Genomic DNA, 21,723 nt, shown 5'->3' on the forward strand with positions numbered 1-21,723 from the left:
CACTCCTTCCTTTCTTTAGAATCATGAAATTGATCATTTTGATCATAAGCCTAGCCCTGCACGGTCATTTTCACTCAAACTGCCTTCCACCTTCAGATTTGCAACCAGTTCCTCTCTTGGTCAGAATCACGTCTGAAAGGGCTGTCCCCTGGTTACTTCCTCCACCTTCTGAAACAAGTTGTCCCCAATACATTCCAAGAACTTGTGTTTTGTTATATTACTTTTCTAGCAGATGTCTGGGAAGTTAAAGTCCCCCATTACTACCAGGTCTTATGTTTTGCATATTTCTGTTTGTTTTAGAAATACTTCATCCATTTCTTCCTCCTGATTTGCTGGTCTGTAGTAGACCCCTATTGTGATGTCACTCCATTTTCCCTCTTCCCCCCCCCCCCCCCCCCACCTTTATTGCCACCAGAGGCTTTCAGCTGGTCTGCTTCTCACCTCCTTCTGGACCTCAGAACAAGTGTCTATATTCTTGATGTATAATGCAACACCTCTGCCCTTTTTTCCCTGCCTCTCGTTCCTGAACAAGCTTTACCCCTCTAGACCAATATTCCAGTCATGAGATTTATCCCAAGTTAGTGATGCCAATTAAGTCATAACTTAGCTTGTGTACAGATCTCTAAGATGTTAGGCAGATTCCCTCAATGTTTCCCCTCTGACACCATTGTAATTTTCCATTCCCTCCCCTACATCTAGCCCTCTGTTAAGGTTGCCTTTTTTTATACGTACCTGCCCCTTGGATCCTAGTTCAAAGCCCTCCCCACTAGGCTGGCAGTTGGTTTCCAAAGATGCTCTTCTCCTTCTTGGTCAGGTGGACCCCAACTCTTCCCAGCAGTCCTTCCCGAAACAGCATTCCATGGTCAAGGTAGCCAAAGCCCTCCCATCTACACCATCTGTGCAGCCATGCATTCATCTCCAGGATGCACGTGTCCCTACCTGGGCCCTTACCCTCAACTGAGGGGATGGACAAAAATATTGCCTGTCCCCCTGACTCCATCAACTTCACTTCCAGAGCCCAGTAGTCACTGTTGATCTGCTCAGGGTCAGACCTGGCAAGTATAATTCATGCCCACATAGATGAGCGCATGTGGTAGTGGTCAAAGGGAATCCCAAAGCATTTCAAGCCCTGACCTCCCCCACGAGTCAGGCATCCATATCCCCATTTGACAGATGGGTATACTGAGGCACAGAGGGGCAGTAACTTGCCAAGATCACATACGATAGAACCAAGGCATCCCTTTTCCATCCTCCTACTCCAGCAGCTGCACATACTTCATTCATCTCGGGGCTGATCTGTTTCTAGCTGCCTATAGTCTCCTTTTGCACAGTCCTGCTAGAGCTCTGACCAGAGAACATGCAGATGGGAGGAAGGGCGAGGCAGATAGAGATATTGTGTGCAGGGTCTCTGGGAGACTGGACTGAGACTCCATAGTCCTGGATTCTACCCTCTGCTCTGTCACTGCTGGGTGACCCTGGCCACTCACTTCCCCCCTCGATGTCTCCTTTTCCCCTCTGTAAAACGGGAGCAATGATACCGGCTAACTCTGTAACGTGCTTTGGGCTCTACAGGTGAGAAGGGCAGTAAAAGAGTTAGGTGGTAGTTTTAATAACACACACTTGGATTGGGGCGTCTGTTCCACGGTGGAAGGTTGCAGTTGAGGCTCCTTCTGCAGAGCGGTACAGGACAATGTCTCAGTGTAAGAGCATCACGATACTTAAAATAAGCATCTTATGAACTGTGCTGGGGGTGGAATATCTAGGAGAAAAATGCCCCGTTTGTCATTACTGAAGATGATCAAACTACTCCAAAGGCAATCGTGTAAGATCTAGGATTCCCTTTGGGTCTTGGTCTTCCTGCTTCCTCCATCCACCCCCACCTGTTAACTTTTGTCAATTGGCAGAAATGTGGCTGAGTGAACCCTGAGAGGCTCTCATCTGAGTCTGCAGAGCTGGCCTACGGAGCTCCCAGCTTCACACGCTGCTGTGGAATTGGAGGCACAAATGGTGACTTGGCCCCAGAACAGTTTCTCCACATTTGTAGTCCCCTCCCCCCCCCCATTGCATAGTTCTGCTGACTGTGCCTGCAAACCAGCCCCACGGATGAACATACCCAGCCCTGAAATCCTGGCCCTAGCAGTGACTCTCCCAAAGGTGCTGTAATACCGCAGGAGAGTCTCGCAAGGGGGCGAGTTCTCTGGCTCTTCCAGCGTGCCGAGGGAGCAGAGAGAACTGTGCCTAGACCTGCCCTTCTTTATGTCCAGGTGTGTCCTCTGCCAGAACTCTTTGTGCTCTCACTGCTCCTCTACCCACTCTGCCTGCATGTTTGGTTTGCTTAGTGCTTTCTGATTCCCTGGCAGGTTTCCCCCAAAGCCTCCCCGGGCTCAACAGGCTGCAAAGAGAACAGCGATGGCTCCCAGGAGAAAGCGAGAGCCTGCACTACCCAGCAGCTTGGTGAAGAAGATCTTTAGCCATTATGTGAAAGTGCCAGTGGCCAGAGATGCATTTAAGGTTGTTGAGAAGTGGTGAGTGGCAGCAAACTCCTCTCCTCCCAGCCCCCGGTACCTGCCCACAGACCTGCTGTCCTGTAGCCCTTTCCAACTAAGTAGAGGAAGGCGTGGCAGGGAAGGGGCTGCCATGCAGAGGGGGGGGGGGGGGGGGGGGCAAACTACATTCTCCACACAGACCCGGCCTGTCCATAAGCGCTCTTGGGGCTGGTGCAGGGCTCAGCACCCCATGCTGCTGGGCAGGAGCCTTTGGTTTGGGGCCTGAGGTCTCCCTGCAAAGCAGCCATATTTGTGTTACTGGGGTGTCTTTCCTGCTAGTAGTGGTGCGGAGGGGCTGGCAGGAACCTGGCTGTGGAACATGTCCGTGAGTGTGGTGAAGGGCAGGGCTTTGGTGGTGCACAACACCCAGGAGAGCTGTTCTAACTCAGTGCAGCGGTACAGTCTACCATCTACCAATCCCCACAGCTCCGGAGCTTTCTGACTGTCCTCGGAGTGGGCCCGTCACACCTCTCTGCTCCTGGAAGGCAGTGACCTGTGCTGGGATTAGTTGCAGCGGAGATAGCCCTGCTTTGCCGACTGACTTCTCTCCTCTCCTCTCCTCTCCTCTCCTCTCCTCTCTAGCGTGGAGGTGTACTTCAGGCAGCTCAGTAACGACTTGGAGGCTTACACCATGCATGCTAGGAGGAAGACTGTGGAGGAAGCTGACCTGGAGCTCCTCATGAGAAGGTAGGGTGGAGTTTGTTCTATTATGTTGCTCACATGAAAGAGAAGTGCAAATAAGTTTGCTGGTGGGAGCATTTCAAAAGCTCCCAAGGGGTGAAGCGTCTCTCACGGACAAGTGGTTAGGGAGAGAGGGTGGGTGAAGAGGATACAACCACAACTGGCATCTTGGAGCCCCAGGCTGGGGTGGGAGCCCGTTGTCAGACTAGAAACTAGTTCCCAACAGGCTTGAACGCTGATCTAACCCTTTGACCAGCAAGGTGCTGATCCCCTCTCCTGCTTTTAGTCCCCTGTGGCATCCCTTGGTATATGCTCCTGGCTGTAACGCCTTCTGGAGCTGGAGGAGAGTTTCCAGTGTTCCCTGCATCTGACACTGCCTGGGATCCTCAAAGTTAAGTCCGAATTGAGGGCAGTTCACTTGTAATATCCATGTTCTCTGTAAATATTGGTATCCATGGAGTGTCCAGATTCTGCCCCTGCAAGCCCAGGCCCTGCAGAAAAGGAAGAAGCTACATCCATTGTATCTAGCCAAGGATTGCAACACTCAGCCTTGTCGTGTCTCTGTTCCTAACACAGCGCTTCGGTGGTGGCTCATGTTAAAATAACAGTTACATACCGTCTATTGCTCCGCTCAGAAGCTGCCTGAGTAGAATTTGTGAAGCGCTCAGTTTGTTCTTCAGGTTTGCACAGTTCTGTAGCTTCTTGACAAGGGTGTTTGACATCTCTTTGGGAAATGGCTAAAATCGCTGCTTTCCTGCGGCTCAGACAGCCCCCCGCCAATGACTGCTGCTTGGCGATTCACTTTAATCCTCACAGCCTGTGAATACTGGGCCAAGGAGCACGCTTGCTGGCTGTTGACAGTTTGAGCATTCACTGGCTGCTGAAGCTGTTGGCAATGTCCTTGCCATGCCCAAAGCCTAGGAGAACCTTGACAAACCCTTCCTATGTTCTGAAGCTGTTGTCTAGCTAAAAAGCTGGGGTAGCTCTGAAGCCACCCAAATCATTGTCCCTTTGTCTCTTTGAAAAGCCCCATGCTCACTCCATTCCAGTTCATTCACGGCTACAGTTGCATTTGTGTCTAAAATGGGACTAACATTGGTTCTTCCGAGCTTATCGATCAGACTCCTAGATCAGACATTCCTGTCCCCCTGGCTGAGAAGTGTGCTAGAATTAGTGTGAACTGGCTGAGGGCCCATCAGGTGTCCCTGGCCAGTGGTGGGAACTCTGCATGTGGAGTCCTGTGTTTGCATTTCAGAATAGTTTGATGTCTGATGTACACCACCTCAGCTCCAGTTCAGGAATTGTTCTGGGCTCATAACTGAGAGAACAAAATTTCATCCCCCTCCCCTGGACTGGGGGAATTGACAGCCACTTGCTGCCCTCTACAAGTAGGACACTGTGCCCAGGCCAGTTCTGTAAACAGCCTTCCTCGCATAGCCTGTTGGTCACACTAGCTAGTAGATCTGATACTCCCAAGTATTTCTGAGCATGTACAGAGCAGGTTGGGTAAGAACTCTGCTCGCTGGGACACACCCATGCTGGGTGGAAGTGTGACCGTGTCTGGCCTTACCACAGCGCCTGTGTGGTGCTAACTGTATTTCCGATAGTAACAGTGTAAAATGTCCTCTTTGAGCAAAGCCCCAAGGGGTTTTGGGTACAAATCTTGTCAGGGTAGAAACAGTCTTATTAAATGGACCACACTGTTTTTTCTCTTTCCCCTCTCCTCTCCAATTGAAGACAAGGGCTGGTGACAGACAAGATGCCTCTACATGTGCTGATAGAGCGCCACCTTCCTCTGGAGCATAGGAAGCTACTGATTCCAGTTGCCATGAGTGGAAATAAAGTGATCCCTCACAAATAGATGTGTGCTGCCTGCGGCGTGCCTCAGGTGCATGGGAACTTCACACCGCAGCAGAGACTGGCTTTAAGCTGCTTCGCGGTACCTGTCTGATTCCCAGTGGCGGTTGTCCATTAGAAACCTGAGTCAGGCCTAAGGGTGTTGAATAGCCAGCGGAGGTTATTCTCTTGAATTGACCCTCTGAGTTCTGCCTCCTGTCACTGACGCTCACTGGATCTCCTAAATGAAGAGTGGAGCCCTCCGGCTCCCTGTGCTGTGTCCACACCACACGCCCGTGCAGATGAGTTGCTTTGTCTCCGAATGTGTAAATGTCAATAAAAGGTGGGTGTTCTGCAGCTGTGTGTTCCAAGGAACTGCTAGTCCCTTACGTGGTCACCCCTTCGCTGTGCTCCTGCTCTTCATAGGAACTGGCTGGCTGCTATAAGAAGGTGTTTTAGGTGGAATCTTAATTTGATCTTGAACCCTTGCTGTACTGACAAGCAGATCTCTTGGCAGATACACTGGGGTATCCATCTAGAGCAGTGGTTTTCAAACTTTTTTCCTGGGGACCCAGTTGAAGATAATTGTTGATGCCCGCAACCCAACAGAACTGGGGATGAGGGTTTTGGGGTGTGGAAGGGGCTCAGGGCTGGGGCAGGGGGTTGGGGTGCAGGGAGGGGGTTAGGGCTCTTGGCTGGGGCCAGGGGTTTGGGGTGCAAGAGGGGCTCTGGGTTTGGGGGGGCTCAGGGCTGGGGCAGGGAGTTGGGATGCGGGAGGGGGTCAGGGCTCTGGGCTGGGGCCAGGGATGAGGTGTTTGGGGTGCAGGAGGGGACTCGGTTTGGGGAGGGATGGGTGTTGGGGTGCGGGAAGGGGTCAGGGCTTGCCTGGGGGTGCAGGCTCTGGGGTGGGGCTGAGGATGAGGGGTTTGGGTGCAGGAAGGGGTTCCGGGTTTGGGGGAGGCTCAGGGCTAGTGCAGGGGATTGGAGTGTGGACTTACCTCTACAGCTCCTGGTCAGTGGCGCAGCAGGGGTGCTAAGGCAGGCTTCCCGCCCGGCCTGGCACCACGGACTGCGCTGCGACTGAAGCAGCCAGCAGCAGGTCCAGCTCCTAAGCGGAGGCGCGCAAGTGGCTCCGCGTGGCTTTCACCTGCAGGCTCCGCACCTCCACCCCCGGCCAATGGGAGTGCAGAGCCGGTGCTCGGGGTGGGGGCAGCGCGCAGAGCCCCGTGGCCCCCCTGCATAGAAGCCTGACTGGCTGCTTCTGGGGCGCGGGGTAGTGTTGGAACAGGTACCTGGGCAGCACTGCGACAGGACTTTTAACGTCCCGGTCGGCGGCGCTGACTAGAGCGACCCAGTACTGGGTCACGACCCCCACTTTGAAAAACGCTGATCTACAGCACTGAGTAATTGGTGTTTCCAGCTTCTCCTAAACACAAGCAGAACCTTCATTTCCCAAGACCATTAGTAGCTAGAGATGTTGCACCTGAGTAGTCACCAGGCCTTAGGACTGCTGCCCCTGGCTCCTCGCTCAGTGTGTGGGCTCTTCCGCAGCCAGCCCAACTCTTGCAGGTTCCTGGACAAGCAGGGGCTTATGGCACTGGCATGTGGGATGAGGAACGGGTCTCGTCCCATGGGGAGAGGGTGAGCCAGGGCTAAGTCCCAACCAAGAATCTCTGTTGCTCTGTCAATGTCCTGAAGGTTAAATAAACTCCAGATTTTAGGCACAGAATGACCTTTAAAGTTATCCGATGGTAATTGGAGAGAAGAGGAGAGAGGAAATCTGCATTCGAAATATCCAGAAGCTATTTTAAACCTAATTATTAACATTACAAATGAATATGAACAGATCTCGTCCATTGCACTGCATGGGGTGTTAATGTCGGACTGCTCTGGACCAGGTGTGCCCCCATGTCTTCCCTAGGCCAGTACTAGGCGCTCACACCACAGCTGGTAGAGACTGATTACAATTCAGTGAAATGCTCCTGGATAGTCACTGAATTCCACCCGCTCACACCGCACTCCCCATTATTCTCCTGTCAGGGGGTTTCCAGACGTCTGTGCACCCACTTCAGTAGTTTGGTTTCGAGCTACACTATGCTGTCTTGTTGCTTTCCCTGCTCGGTGTAGACTTTTCCTGGTGTGGAGGTGCACAGACACAATGCAGTATTCCAGGTGTAAGAGCTTGGCAGACGCATACAGCAGACCCACTACCCTAGTCCAGCTGGGCTATGGGGCCTCTGCACCCCAGATGTTTTGGGGCTGTTCTTGCTGACATTCTGCTTCATGCTTGCACCCAAGTGGTGTTTGTTACCTCAGCTAGAGCTCTCCTGCCCTTTCAGCTTTCCCCATCCCTCCCATCCAATCTGGGGAAGGGAGCAGGCCAGATGTTTACATTCTGGCAGGGGGACTCTGAGCTTGTTTAGGCAGCCATCACCTAGCAACTTAGAGCTGCTTCCTGACCCTCATCCCTGACACTGGGCCCATCGCAGCAGAAGGCTAAGGGAATTCTGAGAGGAACAGCCCTGAGTGGGCAAACACTGGTAAGGATTAGTGAATGGCTGTGCAAAGTTACCAATACCACCGTGGCCCTTACCCCTGGGACAGGAGTCTTTGGGCTTGTCCACAGGGCCACTTCTCCAGTGAGAGTTAGACTGGTGTAAGTCCCCGGGGGACACTTAATTTGGGACGAGAGGGACTTTTTTGGGTTTAGCTTAAACCACTTCCAAATTGCCAGAACCTAATTGAAAAAGGCACTCTCCCACTGGAATAAGTGTCCCTACCGAGTTACAGCAGTATTACTGGAGCATTTAAATTCACACCCTCCCTTATAGCAGCATCACCTCCCCATGTAGCCAAGCCCTTCTTTAGCAATCTTGCTCTTTAGTTTTCCAGCCGGTTGAGTACCTGCACCCCACCATGGCCTTTAAGGAGGGCTTGCAGGTCTCGGCAGCTGTGCCGAAGCGAGTAGTGGCGTGTTTGTGAAAACTGACATTGACATCCCCAGAGCCCAGCAGTCCCCGGCCTCCAGCTTGCTTTGGCGGGATGAGCTGCCTCTGCTGGGACTGTGTCCCCTGCTCCCGGAGAGCGCTGAAATTAAACGCTTTACATGGGGCACTGAGCTGCAGGAACTCTTGTCTGCTTGAACTGGCTGCATTGCTGCTGATACAAACCAACTAACCTCTCTGGTGTTAAGGATCAGTCAGCCTGTAAAAACTCAGTGCAGTCCCCTTATGAGTAGCCTTTTGTAAAGCTAGATACAAGTATTTTGCTGACTACATGAGGGGTGAGAGGAGCCATTTAACTAAGCGTAGGCCCCTGCCTCTCCCCGTTCTGAGAGGGAGCGGCTTGTGTAGATCTCTTCAGGAAGGGCGCCTATTCGTTTTGTGTCTCCAGCCAGCAGCCTCTCAACCACTGTGTCCACAGGCAGAGAGCCAGTCTGATCCCACTGTTCTTTTGAGGCCTGGAATGCCAGGCAAACGTAGGCGTCCAGCGTGAGGTCATCAATAGCAGGATCAATGGCACAGAAGGCTGTCTTCAGCTCATCCACTTTCACCTCCCTGTGTACAAAAGCAAGCCAAACAATACTGTGATATCTGACCCAGGAAATCCTTGTAGATGAATGCAGCATTGGGCATCTATGCCCATGTCCTGGGGACCAAGGATTCCCCCTCTGCCCACTCCAGCAGCCTATGTTCTGTATTACTGTGTGGCAAAGTCAAGCTCTCAAACATTAGGAATTGCCAGAATTATGGCTGACTGCATAACTTTAATCCAGCCACCTTGTGTGGCTACAGCGTGATATATAACTACTCCTAGCTCACGCTATGTCCTGTCTCCATTTTGTGCACAGGACGGCCGGTGCTCAGGGGATGAGCAGCTATTCAATATTTTGTTTTCTCCCCATTGTTCAGTGTGTGTGGCCCCTGCTCTGGTGTGCAGACTGCCACTCTTCAACCCTGCTCCGACGACACAGCCGTTACTTTTCTCATGGGATTTCGGTGGTGCTCATTTCTACAGTGGCAGAGCCTCAGAGTCCCTGATTTTCAGAACGAGCTGAGAGGTGAGAGGGTGGCATTCGCCCCCTTGGCAGAGGGGGAGCTGGGGCACAGAGATGAAGGTCAAATGTCCACTAATTTTAGGTGCCCAATTTGAGACACTTAGGACCTACTTTTTCAAGTACTTGGCCTTCTATGGCACTTGCTATGTTCAGCACACAGCTCCCATCGATGTCAGTCACATCGGCGTGCTCAGCTCTTCTGGAAATCAGACCCAGCAGCACACAGGAACTCCTCTGTGGCAGAGACAGGGCTGGACTTCAGTTCTCCAGGGCAACATTCAACTGCCTTCACCAGGAGCCCATCCTGTCTCTTCCTGCAGTCCCCTGCCTCATTCACTGCACACCTGCCAGCTTCTGCAACAAACGAACCTGGGGTCCCATAGCCAACAGCCTCTTTTACTACATAGCCCTGATTCGTCCCCAGAGCAGGTCCATCCTCTGCACTGAATCAAGCAAGGTCACGGGGAGAAAACAGCATGTGATCATGTAATGAGTCTGTATCATATGTAGATGCAGAAGCGGGTATTGAATGAAGGTTGCACGGTACCTTTAATTCTGACATTGCCTAACTCTTGAGTGCTTGCTTGACTTTGCAACCTTAATAACGGCCTTCCAATGGCGTTTGTGTAATTTCTAGGTACTACAAAAAGCAAAGAAATCCCACCATGTGTCGACATATTGACACCATGTGGGTCATCAGCAGGGTTGGAACCTTTAGAGCCATGGCCCAGATCTCTGCCACTTCAGCTGAGTAACTGACAGCAGTAGTCGATTGTTAACCTCTACGGAGAGCAGCACTAGAGAGGGATGGGATGGGATGCGATGCTTTGCCTGCTGATTTCACAGTTCCTTGCTGACAGCAGAGGAATGGTGAGACTCAGGCATCTTGGGTCCCATTCCAGGCTTGAGGGAAGTGCTCTCCAGTGGGCACAGACTATTCTGCCTACTCTCGCCCCTAACTTGACCTTTCTGCTCTGCCCCCTCCACCTGGTCTCTTCCCCACCCCTTGCTCATTGTCCCACTGCATTCTCCTCACCAAGCCAGTCCCACTCTCCACTTCTCACTCTTTTCTCATCCCAGTTCCTCTCCAGCCTCCTAGTCCCAGTACCCCCTCTACCCTCCAGCTCCTTCTCTGCCACCTCCTTGCTCAGACAGGCCAAGGTCTGCCCCTCTGGCTCCTCATCCAATCTCTGTCTCCTGCACCCTAGCCTCCAGTCACTCCCCACCCCTCGTTTCATGGCCCCACTGGCTCCCAGTTTTCTCCTTCAGGCTCTTCTAGTCTTTCCTCCCGCCCGCAGGTTCCTTGCTCAGCCTCTCCCAGTTCTCCCCCTGCACCTCGGCTTCTCATCAAATCAGTCTCACCTCTTCCCCACAAGTTATCAGGTGGGGTGGAAATCTGAGACCGACTCCTCATCCGATCTCTGTCTTCCCCCCACCCAAGTTTCCATCCCAGTCTCCTCTGACTCAATTCTCAGTCCCAGTTTCCCTTTCCCCATCCCCCAGTCTCCCCCACCTGCTAGTGCCTTGTCCTGATCAACTCACCCTGCCCCCTCCACACATCCAGCTCCTGTCCCCTCTACATTCAAATCGTGCAGCTTCCTCCTTTCTACTGCCGTGGTGCTGGCGGAGGAGTCAGGCTCCCTGCTCTCAGTTCAGGTACCTGGACTCGAGGGGCCCCTGCAGGGAAAGTCCTGCTCCGCCCTGGGCTGGAAGATGGTCAGCGTGGACAGACTCGTCAGGGAATTTAGCTGCTAGAATCTAAGGCTGTACTGAGCATGTGCACACTGCAATTGTACAGAGCTTATATCTTGGCCAAATCTCTGCAGGTTTTCACGAGGCTGGTGAAAGGCCTCGCCCTGACACAAGTCTCCCACCTGCCAAGTTTCAAGTCCCTGTTCCAAAGCACTAGAGCATCTCAAGGACGAGGTGGATGGAATTTTTTAACACGAGCGAAACAAGGTCTTGTCCTCTAGCCTCGTTCTCGGCAATGGCTGAAACTTTCCAAAACAATTCAGCCTGAGGCTGACACTCAGCAAGGAAAATTTCAACCCACCTGGTTCAAGTTACAAGCAATTGACAACAGGGTCTTCTACTGGGATGTGTCAGGGAGCCTTACTAACAGGTGGTGCTACCCGCCCCGCCTGGAATAATCAATCTGGGGCCTGAGTAAAATGTATGTGTATTGTGGTAGTAGCCCCCAGCAGGATCAGGCCCCTGGTGCAGAGTGCTGTACTAGCCCTCAGAAGCCCTGCTCCCTGGGCTGAGGCACGGGCAGTCTATAAGGGCGGTGCTGTACGGGGCGGTGCTGTACGGGGCGGGTGAAGTGCATCTGGCCATAAGCTGAAACCCACCCAGCTCTCAGTGCTATTCGCTCCTCTCAGAGGTAATTACAGGGGGAAGGCTGCCTTTAGGAGGCACTCTCCCGAAAGGTGGCCCATTCCCTTTGGCAGCACTAAGCTGAGGGTTGCTCTGAGCACTGGCTGAACGGCTGCTAGGTGAGGAAGAGGGTTGAATTTTTAACGATCCCGCGGCTCGGCTGGTGGCATGATGATCGCTGCTGCTGGCCAGCTAGACATTGCACACGCCCTCTTCGATCTGTGGCCCGTCCCAGTACACTGGTTTGCCTTGTCCACCTCGTCTGTTGGGCTGCGTACGCCCTTTGGAGCAGGGGCTGCCCGTTCTGTCTGTACCGTGGGGTCTGCCCCAGTGGTGACCACATGCTACACAGCCAATGCCTTTGGAGAGCTCCCAAAAGCATTTGGCCGCGTTCCGGCTGGCTTGCCCCTGTTACTGTACTGTCCACACTGCCCGCTGTGCCCCATTCACCTGCCTGTCTCAGCACCCCGAGCTCACTGCCAGGCAGCTGCAATCCAAGAGGGGAACAGAAAACATGGGATCTGAACAGCCAGCTACTCACGGCGCGTGGCCTAGCTCGTTCCTCAGTTCTCTCAGATACTCCTGCTTCTCGCTAGCATATTGGCTCCTGATCTTCGCAATGAAGGGCTCAGCGTTGCCCTCCTCGTCCTGAAAGAGACAGCAGGGCCCCTAGCAGCAGAGCCTAGTTCTTGTGCACTGCTCCACTGCAAGCCCGAGGCAGCCACCCCCCCGGGGGTAAAGACTTGGATCTGGGGGCTCTTAATGCACGGAAGCAGCATCCTTTGTGCCAGCAGGACTGGGGTGTAACCAGTGCTCCAGCGGCTGACAGCTGGTGCACCCACCTCTGCCAGCCGCCTGGAGCTGCTTTCGGAGAGAGCGAAGATTTTGGGTGCAGTGCCCAGAATCCCACTCCCTGCTGGTTTCCTACGCAAGGCCAGCCAGAGCGCTGGTGTGCTCCTCTGGCCAGCTAGCAGCACGCTGGGACAGCAACCTCTAGCGCTCCGGGACTGAGTGGAGCTGAGCACTGGGGACATGAAGCAGGGCATGTGGAATGGATGGTTAAATGCTGACCAAGCGTAAGGAGACTGCATAGGCAGTGAGTGAGAAATGAGCAGAAAATACAGGCTTTAGGGACTGGGGGATAGCACTGGAGGACCATCAAAACCTGTGCTCTTCTACCTGGGCTTCAGCTGCATCCTCACTGCAAAGTAGGCAGGTCAGAGCCCACCTGGATTGTAGTCTCTACCCCCAGCCAGGAACGCAAGCCCAGGCCAGGAGGGGTTGGGATAAGCCTGCAGTGGCACCAAGCACTTAATACACACAGCTGTTAGCAGCCGAGGCTCCTCCAGCACTTTACACATGCTACTGGGTGGAGCCTCCCCACCCCCTGGAGAAGCAGAGGTTAGCCCACTGCCCAGAGACTGGGGTAGAGAGAGGGGAGACTGGCACAGGCGGGAGCTGACCTCCTGCTGCTCCGTCACCCTAACTTCATCACTCTCTCGCAGAGGTGGAGTTGTTACGTTGGTGTTACAGCGCTGGGAGCTGTTTTTGTCTAGCCGCTTACAGAGTTAGGGCGACATAAGCTGCCTTATGTCGCCCTAACTCCAGTGTAGACCAGGCCTAAGTCAAGTCACGAAGGGCTGGGATTTAAGAGCTGTGTCTGTTAGAGGCTGTGGCTTCAGCCTTGGCTTTTGTTAGCCATGGTGCACGATACCTGCAAACGATGTTCCTGAACACTGGGCTCATGCCCATTTTTGCTTCCTTTTGATGTCATGTGACAAGGTGGCCAGAGACCTGGGATCAGTCCATCCTGGTCAGTTGTCAGAGCCGGCCGGGAAGGGAGGAAGTGATTATCAAAGCCAGCAAGCGGCTCCATTGAGGGGGGACTACAGGGAGAAGCTGCAGGAAGGGGCTGTTTCCCTGGGGAAGGGAGAAGCCAGCTGGGAAACCCCAGGAGGGGTGGCTGGTGAAGCCCCAGCTGGAAGTTTTGGTTTGCTTTTGTGGGTTTGTCGTGACTGGGACAAAAAATGGAGCCCAGAACCAAGGGCTGAAGAGTAATTGGTTGTGGCTGGCTGATAATACCCCCGGCAGGTGAGGAAACCAGCAGCTTACATGGAGACAGAAGAGCTGAGAGGGGTTTGTTACAACAAATACTTTTCTAACCTCAGAAACATAAGGCAGGTGAAGTCTGCTCCTCACTGGGTTTTGCATATTGCAGTGAAGCCTAATACCAGGACTTAGGCACCTAAGTCTGGGGTTAAGGCATCTAAGTCCCTTTGTGGATCCCACCCCCAGTCACCAGAGTCCTCCAGAGCAGGCAAGACCTATCTTTCCAATGGAAAAAACAAAGGTGAAGAAGCTTTGAGGCCCCCATCACCTGCAAGGCTAGCAAATGCACCCAATTAGTCCTGCTGTGCACTGGGGGGTGAATAGCTAATCGGCTCCTGGCTGGAGGGGGCAGAACTAAGCCATAATAAGTAGACTGAAGGAGCTCAGATGAGCAAGAGATGGCAGAGGAGACAGGTCCCTCTGGCTGAGAGAAGCCCAGGGTTAGGGTGCATATACAGAGACAACAGGGACAGTGTAGGCTCCCGCCTGGGAAGTAGAGAGGAAAAGACTTCAGTAGCCCAGGAGGACAGGAGAACTGTTCAGTTTGGGTTGGATTTGTTTATGAGATCCTGGAAGGAGTCTGAACGTAGGTGACTTGGCGGAGGGCAGAGCCACAGACAACTTGGGGCTCGAGACAAGTGGCCAGCAGGAGGTGCTGGAGCTGGAGGCAATGCCCCACACCAGAGCAAGGCTGAGTGAGCCGTGCCGCAGGCCTCCTTTACTCATCCTGAGGTGCATTTTCATCCTCTGCAGGCTGCTTTCAGGGTGTAGATTCTACAGTGGGGACTGCAGTTCCATTAGCATGTGGATTCAAACCTAAACCCGAAGAAAGAGTCAGGAAGCTGCAGCCTACCTCCATGAATAAGGATCTGTAGTCAATGAGGTCCTCTGTGCTTTCTGTCTTGTACCTGCTCGCATCAATTAGTTCTTGGATCTGATCACTACTTTTCAAGGGAAAAGCCGCCCTCAGTGCCAGGCTGTATGGAGAAAGAGAGGAACACACAAACACAGGGATGTGTGGCACAATCGGGTGTGCGTGGACCCACACTTGGAGTGTGATTACGCCCTCCAATCAAGGGGTGCATGGCTGTGCATCACGCTGTTAGCTGTGTAGCACCCCAGAGGCCAGCACTCCAGGAGCAGGTTTTCAGGAGCGCAGCATTTGCAATCAGAGCAGGGTCTTCAGACAAGTTCAGCTCCTGTGCAGGCATCAAAACACGGGCCACGTTTACACTAGAGCTCAGCGTGTGTGTGTGCTGGGTGCTGAGCCCTTGGGAAAAGGTGGCCCCAACCTGAATGGCATTTCCCAGGGAGCCACTGTAATCTGGCACTTGCCAGTTGCTGCAACGGTTGCTTAACTGGGCAAGAATCAGCAAAAATGATCCCTAGAGCAAAATGTTCAGATGTGCTTTGTCCTTGTAGGCAGTGCCAGATTTCCCAAAGCACCTAGGCTCCCCTCCGGGCACCAAAATACATGGCCAGACTCCAGCAGAGCTTTGCAGGGTGGGTGCCGAATGCTTTTGGAAATCTGCTCCAGACCGTGGGTGCTGAGCACCTGGTAACCTGGCCCTGAGCACTTCAGAAAATCTGACCCCAAACCGGGACCCATTTTGCCAGTGCCGAGTGTTACAGGGTGTCTCAGCCTGAGTCTTGTAATACAGCTGTTAGCAGAGTGGCGACATTCTGCCCTCTGATGGACTCATAACTTCTGCTGAGGCCTCTGGCATGTGCAGGGTTATCTGAGGGCAGAATGTAGCCCAGGACGGAGATGCAGATGGTGCCCATGGAACGGGTGTTCTCTGCTGGCACATGCACAGCTCTGGCAGATCACTCTGCAGGGGAGAGAACCAGTGAAACCTGCTGATGACTACAATATTACGGCATAACTGAGTCATTGGGCTCAATATAGGGGTCACTGGGTGAAATGTAATGGCGGGTGATATACAGGAGGTCACAGTGGGTGATCGAATGGAGCTGGCTGGCCTTAAACACCATGAAGCTCTAAGCTCTTCTCCCCTGGATGGCAGGGCTCGGACAGCCGCAGCGCCTCTTACTTGAACTGTTCCGTCGTGAGCGTTCCGCTGTTTGAGCTGTCGCTGGCCATCAGCTCCTTCAGCAGGTTGGCGATGAGCTGGTTCTGGCCATGGTATAGTCCTTCATCCACCTGTGAAACAGGAAGGGTCCAGAGGTCACTGACAGCACCTCCGAGGGGCTAGACTCCCGGAGTAGAAGGAAAGTCAGGGCAGTAATGGGGAAGATGGCACCACCCAGAGGCAGCACCTCATTTCCTGTGATCTACAAATAATTAAGCAAGCCAAAAGCCTCCCCCTCCCCAAGGCTGGTATTCTAATCGCTTATTATAGAACACCCATCCTTCCAAAGCAGTTCCTGTGCAATGACATACTGGACCAGTGAAGAGCAGCCCTCTCTGGGGTGGAGCGCAGCAGCCAGAAAACCAGCTTGTTGTACGACACAGCGAGGCAGGGTGCTGAGGCAATCCCTCACCTTATTGGGCAGCAGACAGGATCTCTGCTGTGAAAGCCCCACGCGCAATGAAGAGCTACATGCAAGTCAGCTTCTTAGCCGGAGGATGGAGCCTTTCATTGCCCTCATGGTTGACGGTATCCATGCCTCTCACCCACTCTTGGGCAGGACGGATGCAACTCCGGAGCTGCCGTTTCTATGCGGTATCCAGAGCAGGGCGTGTGCAGGGTAACTCTAGAATGTTGCGGGGCACTAGCGGCGTAGGAGGAGTACAGGCAGAGGCACGAGGAAACACAGGAGACTTTTCCATCTCCGTAGACCAGGGAGGGTGGGAATGAGCCTTGTTTGGCTGCCCAGCCCATGGGAGCACTGCAGCTGGGAGCCAGGCCATTTTGTGCATTGTACAGGGCGTGTAAAGGACTAGATGTCAGGGGAGCGAAGGGGGTTGTAAGTATGTAGCTGAGCAAACTGTGGCCCTCTGACATCAGTGGGAGGGTGTGATGTGATCAGTGCTCCTGAAAGAGCAGGGGACTTCCAGTAGGTACCTGAGAGTGTCCACAAGGTGCTGAGCACCCTCACTCCCATTGTGAGCGGTGGGATGTGCGGGTGCTCAGCTCCCCACAGGGCTGTCCCCCATTTCCCTCGCTCTCACACTCACGGAAGCAGGGGTAGGACACCAGGTTCCTGGGCCACTCACCTTCCCACTCAGTATGTCATAGAACAAGCTCATGGCTTCATTTGATCGGTACAGCTTGATGTTTTCATAGATGGTGTACGCCCATTCGAAGGCAGAGGAGTCTCCATACCTCTTCTGGAGGTAGCTAAGGAAGAACTCTGGAAGGCTGGATTGCTTCCCTTTCTGCAAAAAACAAGACAGCTGCTCCAGAAAACAGGCTGAGGCTGGAGAGGGCTGAGCTCCAAACACCAGAGAAGACCCAGGCCACCTTCCTTCTCCTGAGGGTGTTCACAGCTGGATAAAGCACAGTAACTGGATCTGAGCACTGCATATCACTCCCTGTCCCTAAACAGGAGATATTCCCAACTGAAGAGTGGCCACTGGGCTGAGCACTACATCTCCTCCTCCCACCCCATATTTGTAGGGCCCTCCATGCCCTGGGTTGGAACCCCACATTTGCACATCCTGCCCTCTGCCAGCACATCTGGACAATGCCATTCTGGCCAGGGAGGGGTGGGCAGGTTTTCCCCAAGCCCACCAGTGTCACACCAGGAGCGGAGCACCCCCCGCCCTGCTGGCTAAGGAAGGGGCCTGATCTCTGCTCTGTAGAACCCTGCAGAGCACTGTTATCAGTGTCATGCTAGATGCTTCCCTGCCTCTTCCTGCTGACCACAGTGACACTCGTAGCTGCCTTAAGGTCCCCTGGTGCTCAGCTTAGTAAGTAGGCTGCACGGTACTTTGGGTGTGTGGTTTATGTCTGTTAGGACCTTGTGCCAGGATGGCTGGCATAACAGCAAGGCACTGCCTAGCCATGCTGGAGTCTTGGTCACAGGGGCACCATCACTCCTCAGGAAGCAGCAGGCAGGTACATCCCAGAAGTGACACTGGGGAAGGGGGGCTGGAAGACCACAAAATGACTTGCTCCTACAGCATCCTCTGTTGACAGGGTCAGAGAGTGACACGAACTGGGGCTTGGGTGCAACCCTGGCTTCCAACCCCTTCCAGCCAGCAGGACGGTCCCAGTAGCTGACCGCAAGGAATCAAGTGGGTTTTAGTTATGGGGAAAAATCGGCTAAAGAGAACCTGCAGATCTGCTGAAACTTTCTCTTTCCAGATCTCCTTCAGGATGTTCACCACATCCTTTTTGTTCAGCTTCTTGTTCTTCACCTGGCCTTCGTACCTCAGGTACACAGGGATCTTGTCCCCTTTGCCCTAGAAAGATAATATAGGAGACCACGGAATTCACCTCAGGTAGCAAAGAAGCTATTTCCATAGAATATGGAGCCATGGAAAAGGTTTGTGTCTCTGGGTAAGCTCACAAGGTGGGAGCCATCTGGGGCAGGTTCCTTCATCCCCAGTGTTTCATAGGTAGATCTGGTGCCACAATGAAGCCACAAGCGTGGACATGAGTCAGTTGGAGTCTGCACTAGGTGCGTCTCCTCTTCCCCCTTGCAGTGGGCTAGATCAAACCCTTGCTACACGCGTGACTCCCATTGCACCCACGCAGCTGTGAACACAACTTCTGTGCACGCCTCACAGTACAGAGCGATGTTCCCCAGACACAGATGGTGAATGTGTCATACAGGTGACACACACAGGCTGGGTAACCCTCCAGCCCATATTAGTGAATGGCTATTTCCCAGGGAGGAGTAACATTTCCCTGATCTCTGACATGCAGTTTGATGGGAACGCCTGGCATCACTGGTCCATGTTCTGGGGGCAGTTTAGCAAGTGCACTGAGTAGCTGCTTAAGAAAGAGTCCCTTCTGATCTACCTTAGCCACAATGAGGGGGGGGGACAAGGGCTTCAACGTAACAAAAATGGGGGGAAATCCTCCAGCAGTGATGCAGAGAACTCCCTAGGAGAGGATAAAACCATTCAAGCTCCTGGAGAAAACTAAGGAGGAAGAGACATGTTGTGAGCAGGGGTCACCAAATCATGAGGGCAGGTGAAAGGAAATCTGAATCCACATGTGACAGATCAACTGCTTGTAAACAGTCACAACACCTGGGGTTTACTGAGCTGCCTGTTAGGGAGGCATCAGCAAGAAGATCTTTCTATAATGCAGCATTTGTCACCTGTATGTTTGGGGGATAGGGAAGACACAGAGGCAAAGTGTGGCTATGACAGGTCACAAGCAATAGGCAATGTCTGGCAAGGGAGGGAACACCCCTCGCCCAGTAACTCCTGGGCAACAATTCCTTAGCTAATACTTCACACTTTCAGTAGCTGCTGGTAAATCTCAACTTGGAGATTTGTTCTCCTCTAGCAAGAGGGCAACTGGTTGTCCTTGGCCTAAGGTTTCCAGCAAACAATTAACAATCTCATCTTTATGTATCAATATTGCAGCTATGAAAACAGCTGTGTAATTCCAAATGGAAAAGGCTCTTCCCTACTTTGCCAACGGTCAGATATGTATTACCAAGTCCTCTCACCAGAGCAAAGCAACCAAGAATGAAACACAAATACCAGCCCGGGGAAGGAGTCCTTCTCCTTCAGCACTCCTGTTCCTATTTCCTCCAGAAGGACATCCACCAGCTGGTCACTGGTCTTCCCCTCTTCCAGATAGCTCCACCGCTCAGGCCCACCAGAAATCATCTCTGTAAGAGCAGAAACAAACTGAGCTGTTGAAGGAGGGAGAACACTCCCAGGAGGTCCTCCAGCTGGGTGCGATGTTGGTGGGAGTTTTAGATTTGTACAGATCTCTATCGGTGCTCAGCCCGTACGTTAAACACACAATACAAAATAAGAGTCACTGAGCCCCTCCAGCTGCCAGCCCCACCTCCTCCATAAAAGCCTGCATGGAGGAAATGGGGTTTTGCACTGTGCCCAAAGGTTAACAAAGCACTTTGAGATGGGATGTCCAAAGCAAATCCTCATCAATGAGAGCCTAGTACCTGCACATTTTGCCCAGTCAGGCCGGGGGGTTGAGCTGCGCTGAACTTGCTGGAGTTCGTTGTAGAACCGGTCTCGCTCTTCCACGGTCTCTTGGTGGATTTCCAGCAGAGTGTCGTACTCCTTTTGAAGGTCATCAAAATCCTTCTGCAGAACTTGCATCTAACATAAGGGAAAGGGGGGCAGAGATAAACCAGTGCTGATGGCTCTGGACTTCTCGCAGTTATTCAATCCCTTTTCAGACTGAATTTTAGACCAGAGGTGGCCAAAGAGCAGCATAGGTGAGCTTGGGGTAGTCCACAGCTTTCTAGAGTATGGCTGCTCATCTTTAGAATGGAGGTAGAGCCCCAGGATGCAATATTCCACTTGGCCACCCAGTCAAGCAGAGCATCTTTTGCTGGGACTTGTAGCCTCTGAAAACTGCCACACTGATGGGAAATTGCTGCTTTTTAAAGGTGAACTGCAAAGAATTTTTGTAAAGGTTTTTTTTTTGTCTTATGGTGTAAAAAGCACTTGAATGGTACTTTTGTTGTTGTTGTTCTTTAAGAAAAAGGTCTTGGGGGCACTGTGCTGCAGGCAGACCAGATGCCAGCTCATGCCAAAGTCCCCATGCCTCAGTTGAACACTGACAAATATCTAACTGGGATCAGTCTGGCTCCCCTGTGTTAAAATAGGTATTAGAATTATAAATAGGGTGACCAGACAGCAAGTGTGAAAAATCGGGACAGGGGTTGGGGGTAATAGGAGCCTACATAAGTAAAAGATCCCAAAATCAGAACTGTCCCTATAAAATCGGGACATCTGGTCACCCTAATTATAAAAGTGAGTTTAGTGTTTAGCCATTACTGAATGCTTGTGGTTGCTGCCTGCATTCATCTCACCTTATAACATCTGAATCACATATGATAAGATAATGGTTGAGTGTTTGTGTTGTAAGCCTGTGTAAATCACCAGACAGAGAGACATTAACTACTAGAGAGGAACATTAAAGAAGGTATAAGACTTTGTTGTTTGCTCTCCTCCCACTGCAGGAAGAGGAGTCTTGCAAGTGAATTCCTCCCATCAGTTGAGTTTGCATCTCAAAGCTGAAATGGGGAAGGGAATAAAAAGCCCTAAGAATGAGGAACTGTATCTTTATGCTACTTGGATCCGGGGAACCAGGATTACTAGGCATAAGCAAAAGTTCCCCAGCTGCTTAGCCTGGGTTAGCCCTAAAGAACTTGCTTATCACAGAAGCTTCTGTTACTTTGGAAGCTTAAGATTGTAACTAATTTGTAAGTAACTATGTTTAGGTGCTGTAACCATGTAAATAAATCTTATTTCCTTTTCCTGTTAATAAATCGGTAGATAGTTTATTATAGAATAGGTTTCAGAGTAGCAGCCGTGTTAGTCTGTATCCGCAAAAAGAAGAACAGGAGTACTTGTGGCACCTTAGTCTCTAAGGTGCCACAAGTACTCCTGTTCTTCTTTTTATTATAGAATAGGCTACCAGTCTTGTCTTTGGTGTGAGATCTCAGGTGCAACTGATCTGGGGCAAGACAGATCGGAGCACCCAGGGGGACTGTCTGTGACTCCGTGGTAAGGCTGTTACAGTGCCTGAGGAGTTCACACTTCATAATTGGTTGGTGAAATCTAAGTATAGAACTCACAGCCAGGGTGGGGTTTGTGTCCTGATTCTTACCAGTCTGTTCTGAGGTTGGTACCCGCGCTCTGAGGTTGGTACCCGCACTCTTGAGCCAATGCAGGACAGCTTGACATGCATCTGTTTGTTACTTGAGAAATACTTGGTCTGAAGTGACCTGTTTTTGCTGCCAGTCCTTCTGCAGGATGAAGCACTAGCAAGATTATGACTGAAACCCAACCTCTGAGAGGGAGGGAAAGGGAGTTTTATTCACACCTTCATTGTGCATGACTCTGTTTCTGTTATCTAGAACTCAAACTCCGGGGATTCAAAGATTCAACACCTGCTTCCCTGTAACTGAAGGCTGAGAGCCTTTGCTCCAGCAAAAACAGGTACATAAGGCCTAGTATTTCTAATGCAACAACCAGGCAGAAAAGATCAG

At 52.2% G+C, this 21,723-nt stretch overlaps 2 protein-coding genes across 4 annotated transcripts in view; one reads left to right on the forward strand and one right to left on the reverse strand.

Annotated features, from left to right (window-relative positions):
- CENPT (centromere protein T) overlaps positions 1–5,422 on the forward strand; it is a 35,652-nt gene extending 30,230 nt beyond the window's left edge. The window contains exons 12-14 of the mRNA XM_054048947.1: positions 2,361–2,525; positions 3,129–3,233; positions 4,965–5,422. Of these exons, the coding sequence (XP_053904922.1) occupies positions 2,361–2,525; positions 3,129–3,233; positions 4,965–5,088 (394 nt within the window). The 3' untranslated portion in view covers positions 5,089–5,422. The remainder of the gene's footprint in view (positions 1–2,360; positions 2,526–3,128; positions 3,234–4,964) is intronic.
- A 1,338-nt stretch (positions 5,423–6,760) lies between these two features.
- The window catches only part of TSNAXIP1 (translin associated factor X interacting protein 1), a 52,129-nt gene continuing 37,166 nt past the window's right edge, over positions 6,761–21,723 (reverse strand). For all 3 annotated transcript variants that reach the window (XM_054049433.1, XM_054049435.1, XM_054049436.1), the window contains 8 exons: positions 19,663–19,822; positions 19,235–19,365; positions 17,849–17,977; positions 16,787–16,948; positions 15,660–15,769; positions 14,459–14,582; positions 12,038–12,144; positions 6,761–8,620 (listed from right to left, as the gene is read on the reverse strand). In XM_054049433.1, coding sequence (XP_053905408.1) covers positions 8,365–8,620; positions 12,038–12,144; positions 14,459–14,582; positions 15,660–15,769; positions 16,787–16,948; positions 17,849–17,977; positions 19,235–19,365; positions 19,663–19,822 — 1,179 coding nt within the window. In that variant the 3' untranslated portion in view covers positions 6,761–8,364. The remainder of the gene's footprint in view (positions 8,621–12,037; positions 12,145–14,458; positions 14,583–15,659; positions 15,770–16,786; positions 16,949–17,848; positions 17,978–19,234; positions 19,366–19,662; positions 19,823–21,723) is intronic.

The sequence above is a fragment of the Malaclemys terrapin genome, chromosome 14, assembly GCF_027887155.1.
Source record: "Malaclemys terrapin pileata isolate rMalTer1 chromosome 14, rMalTer1.hap1, whole genome shotgun sequence".
Taxonomy (NCBI): Eukaryota; Metazoa; Chordata; order Testudines; family Emydidae; genus Malaclemys; species Malaclemys terrapin.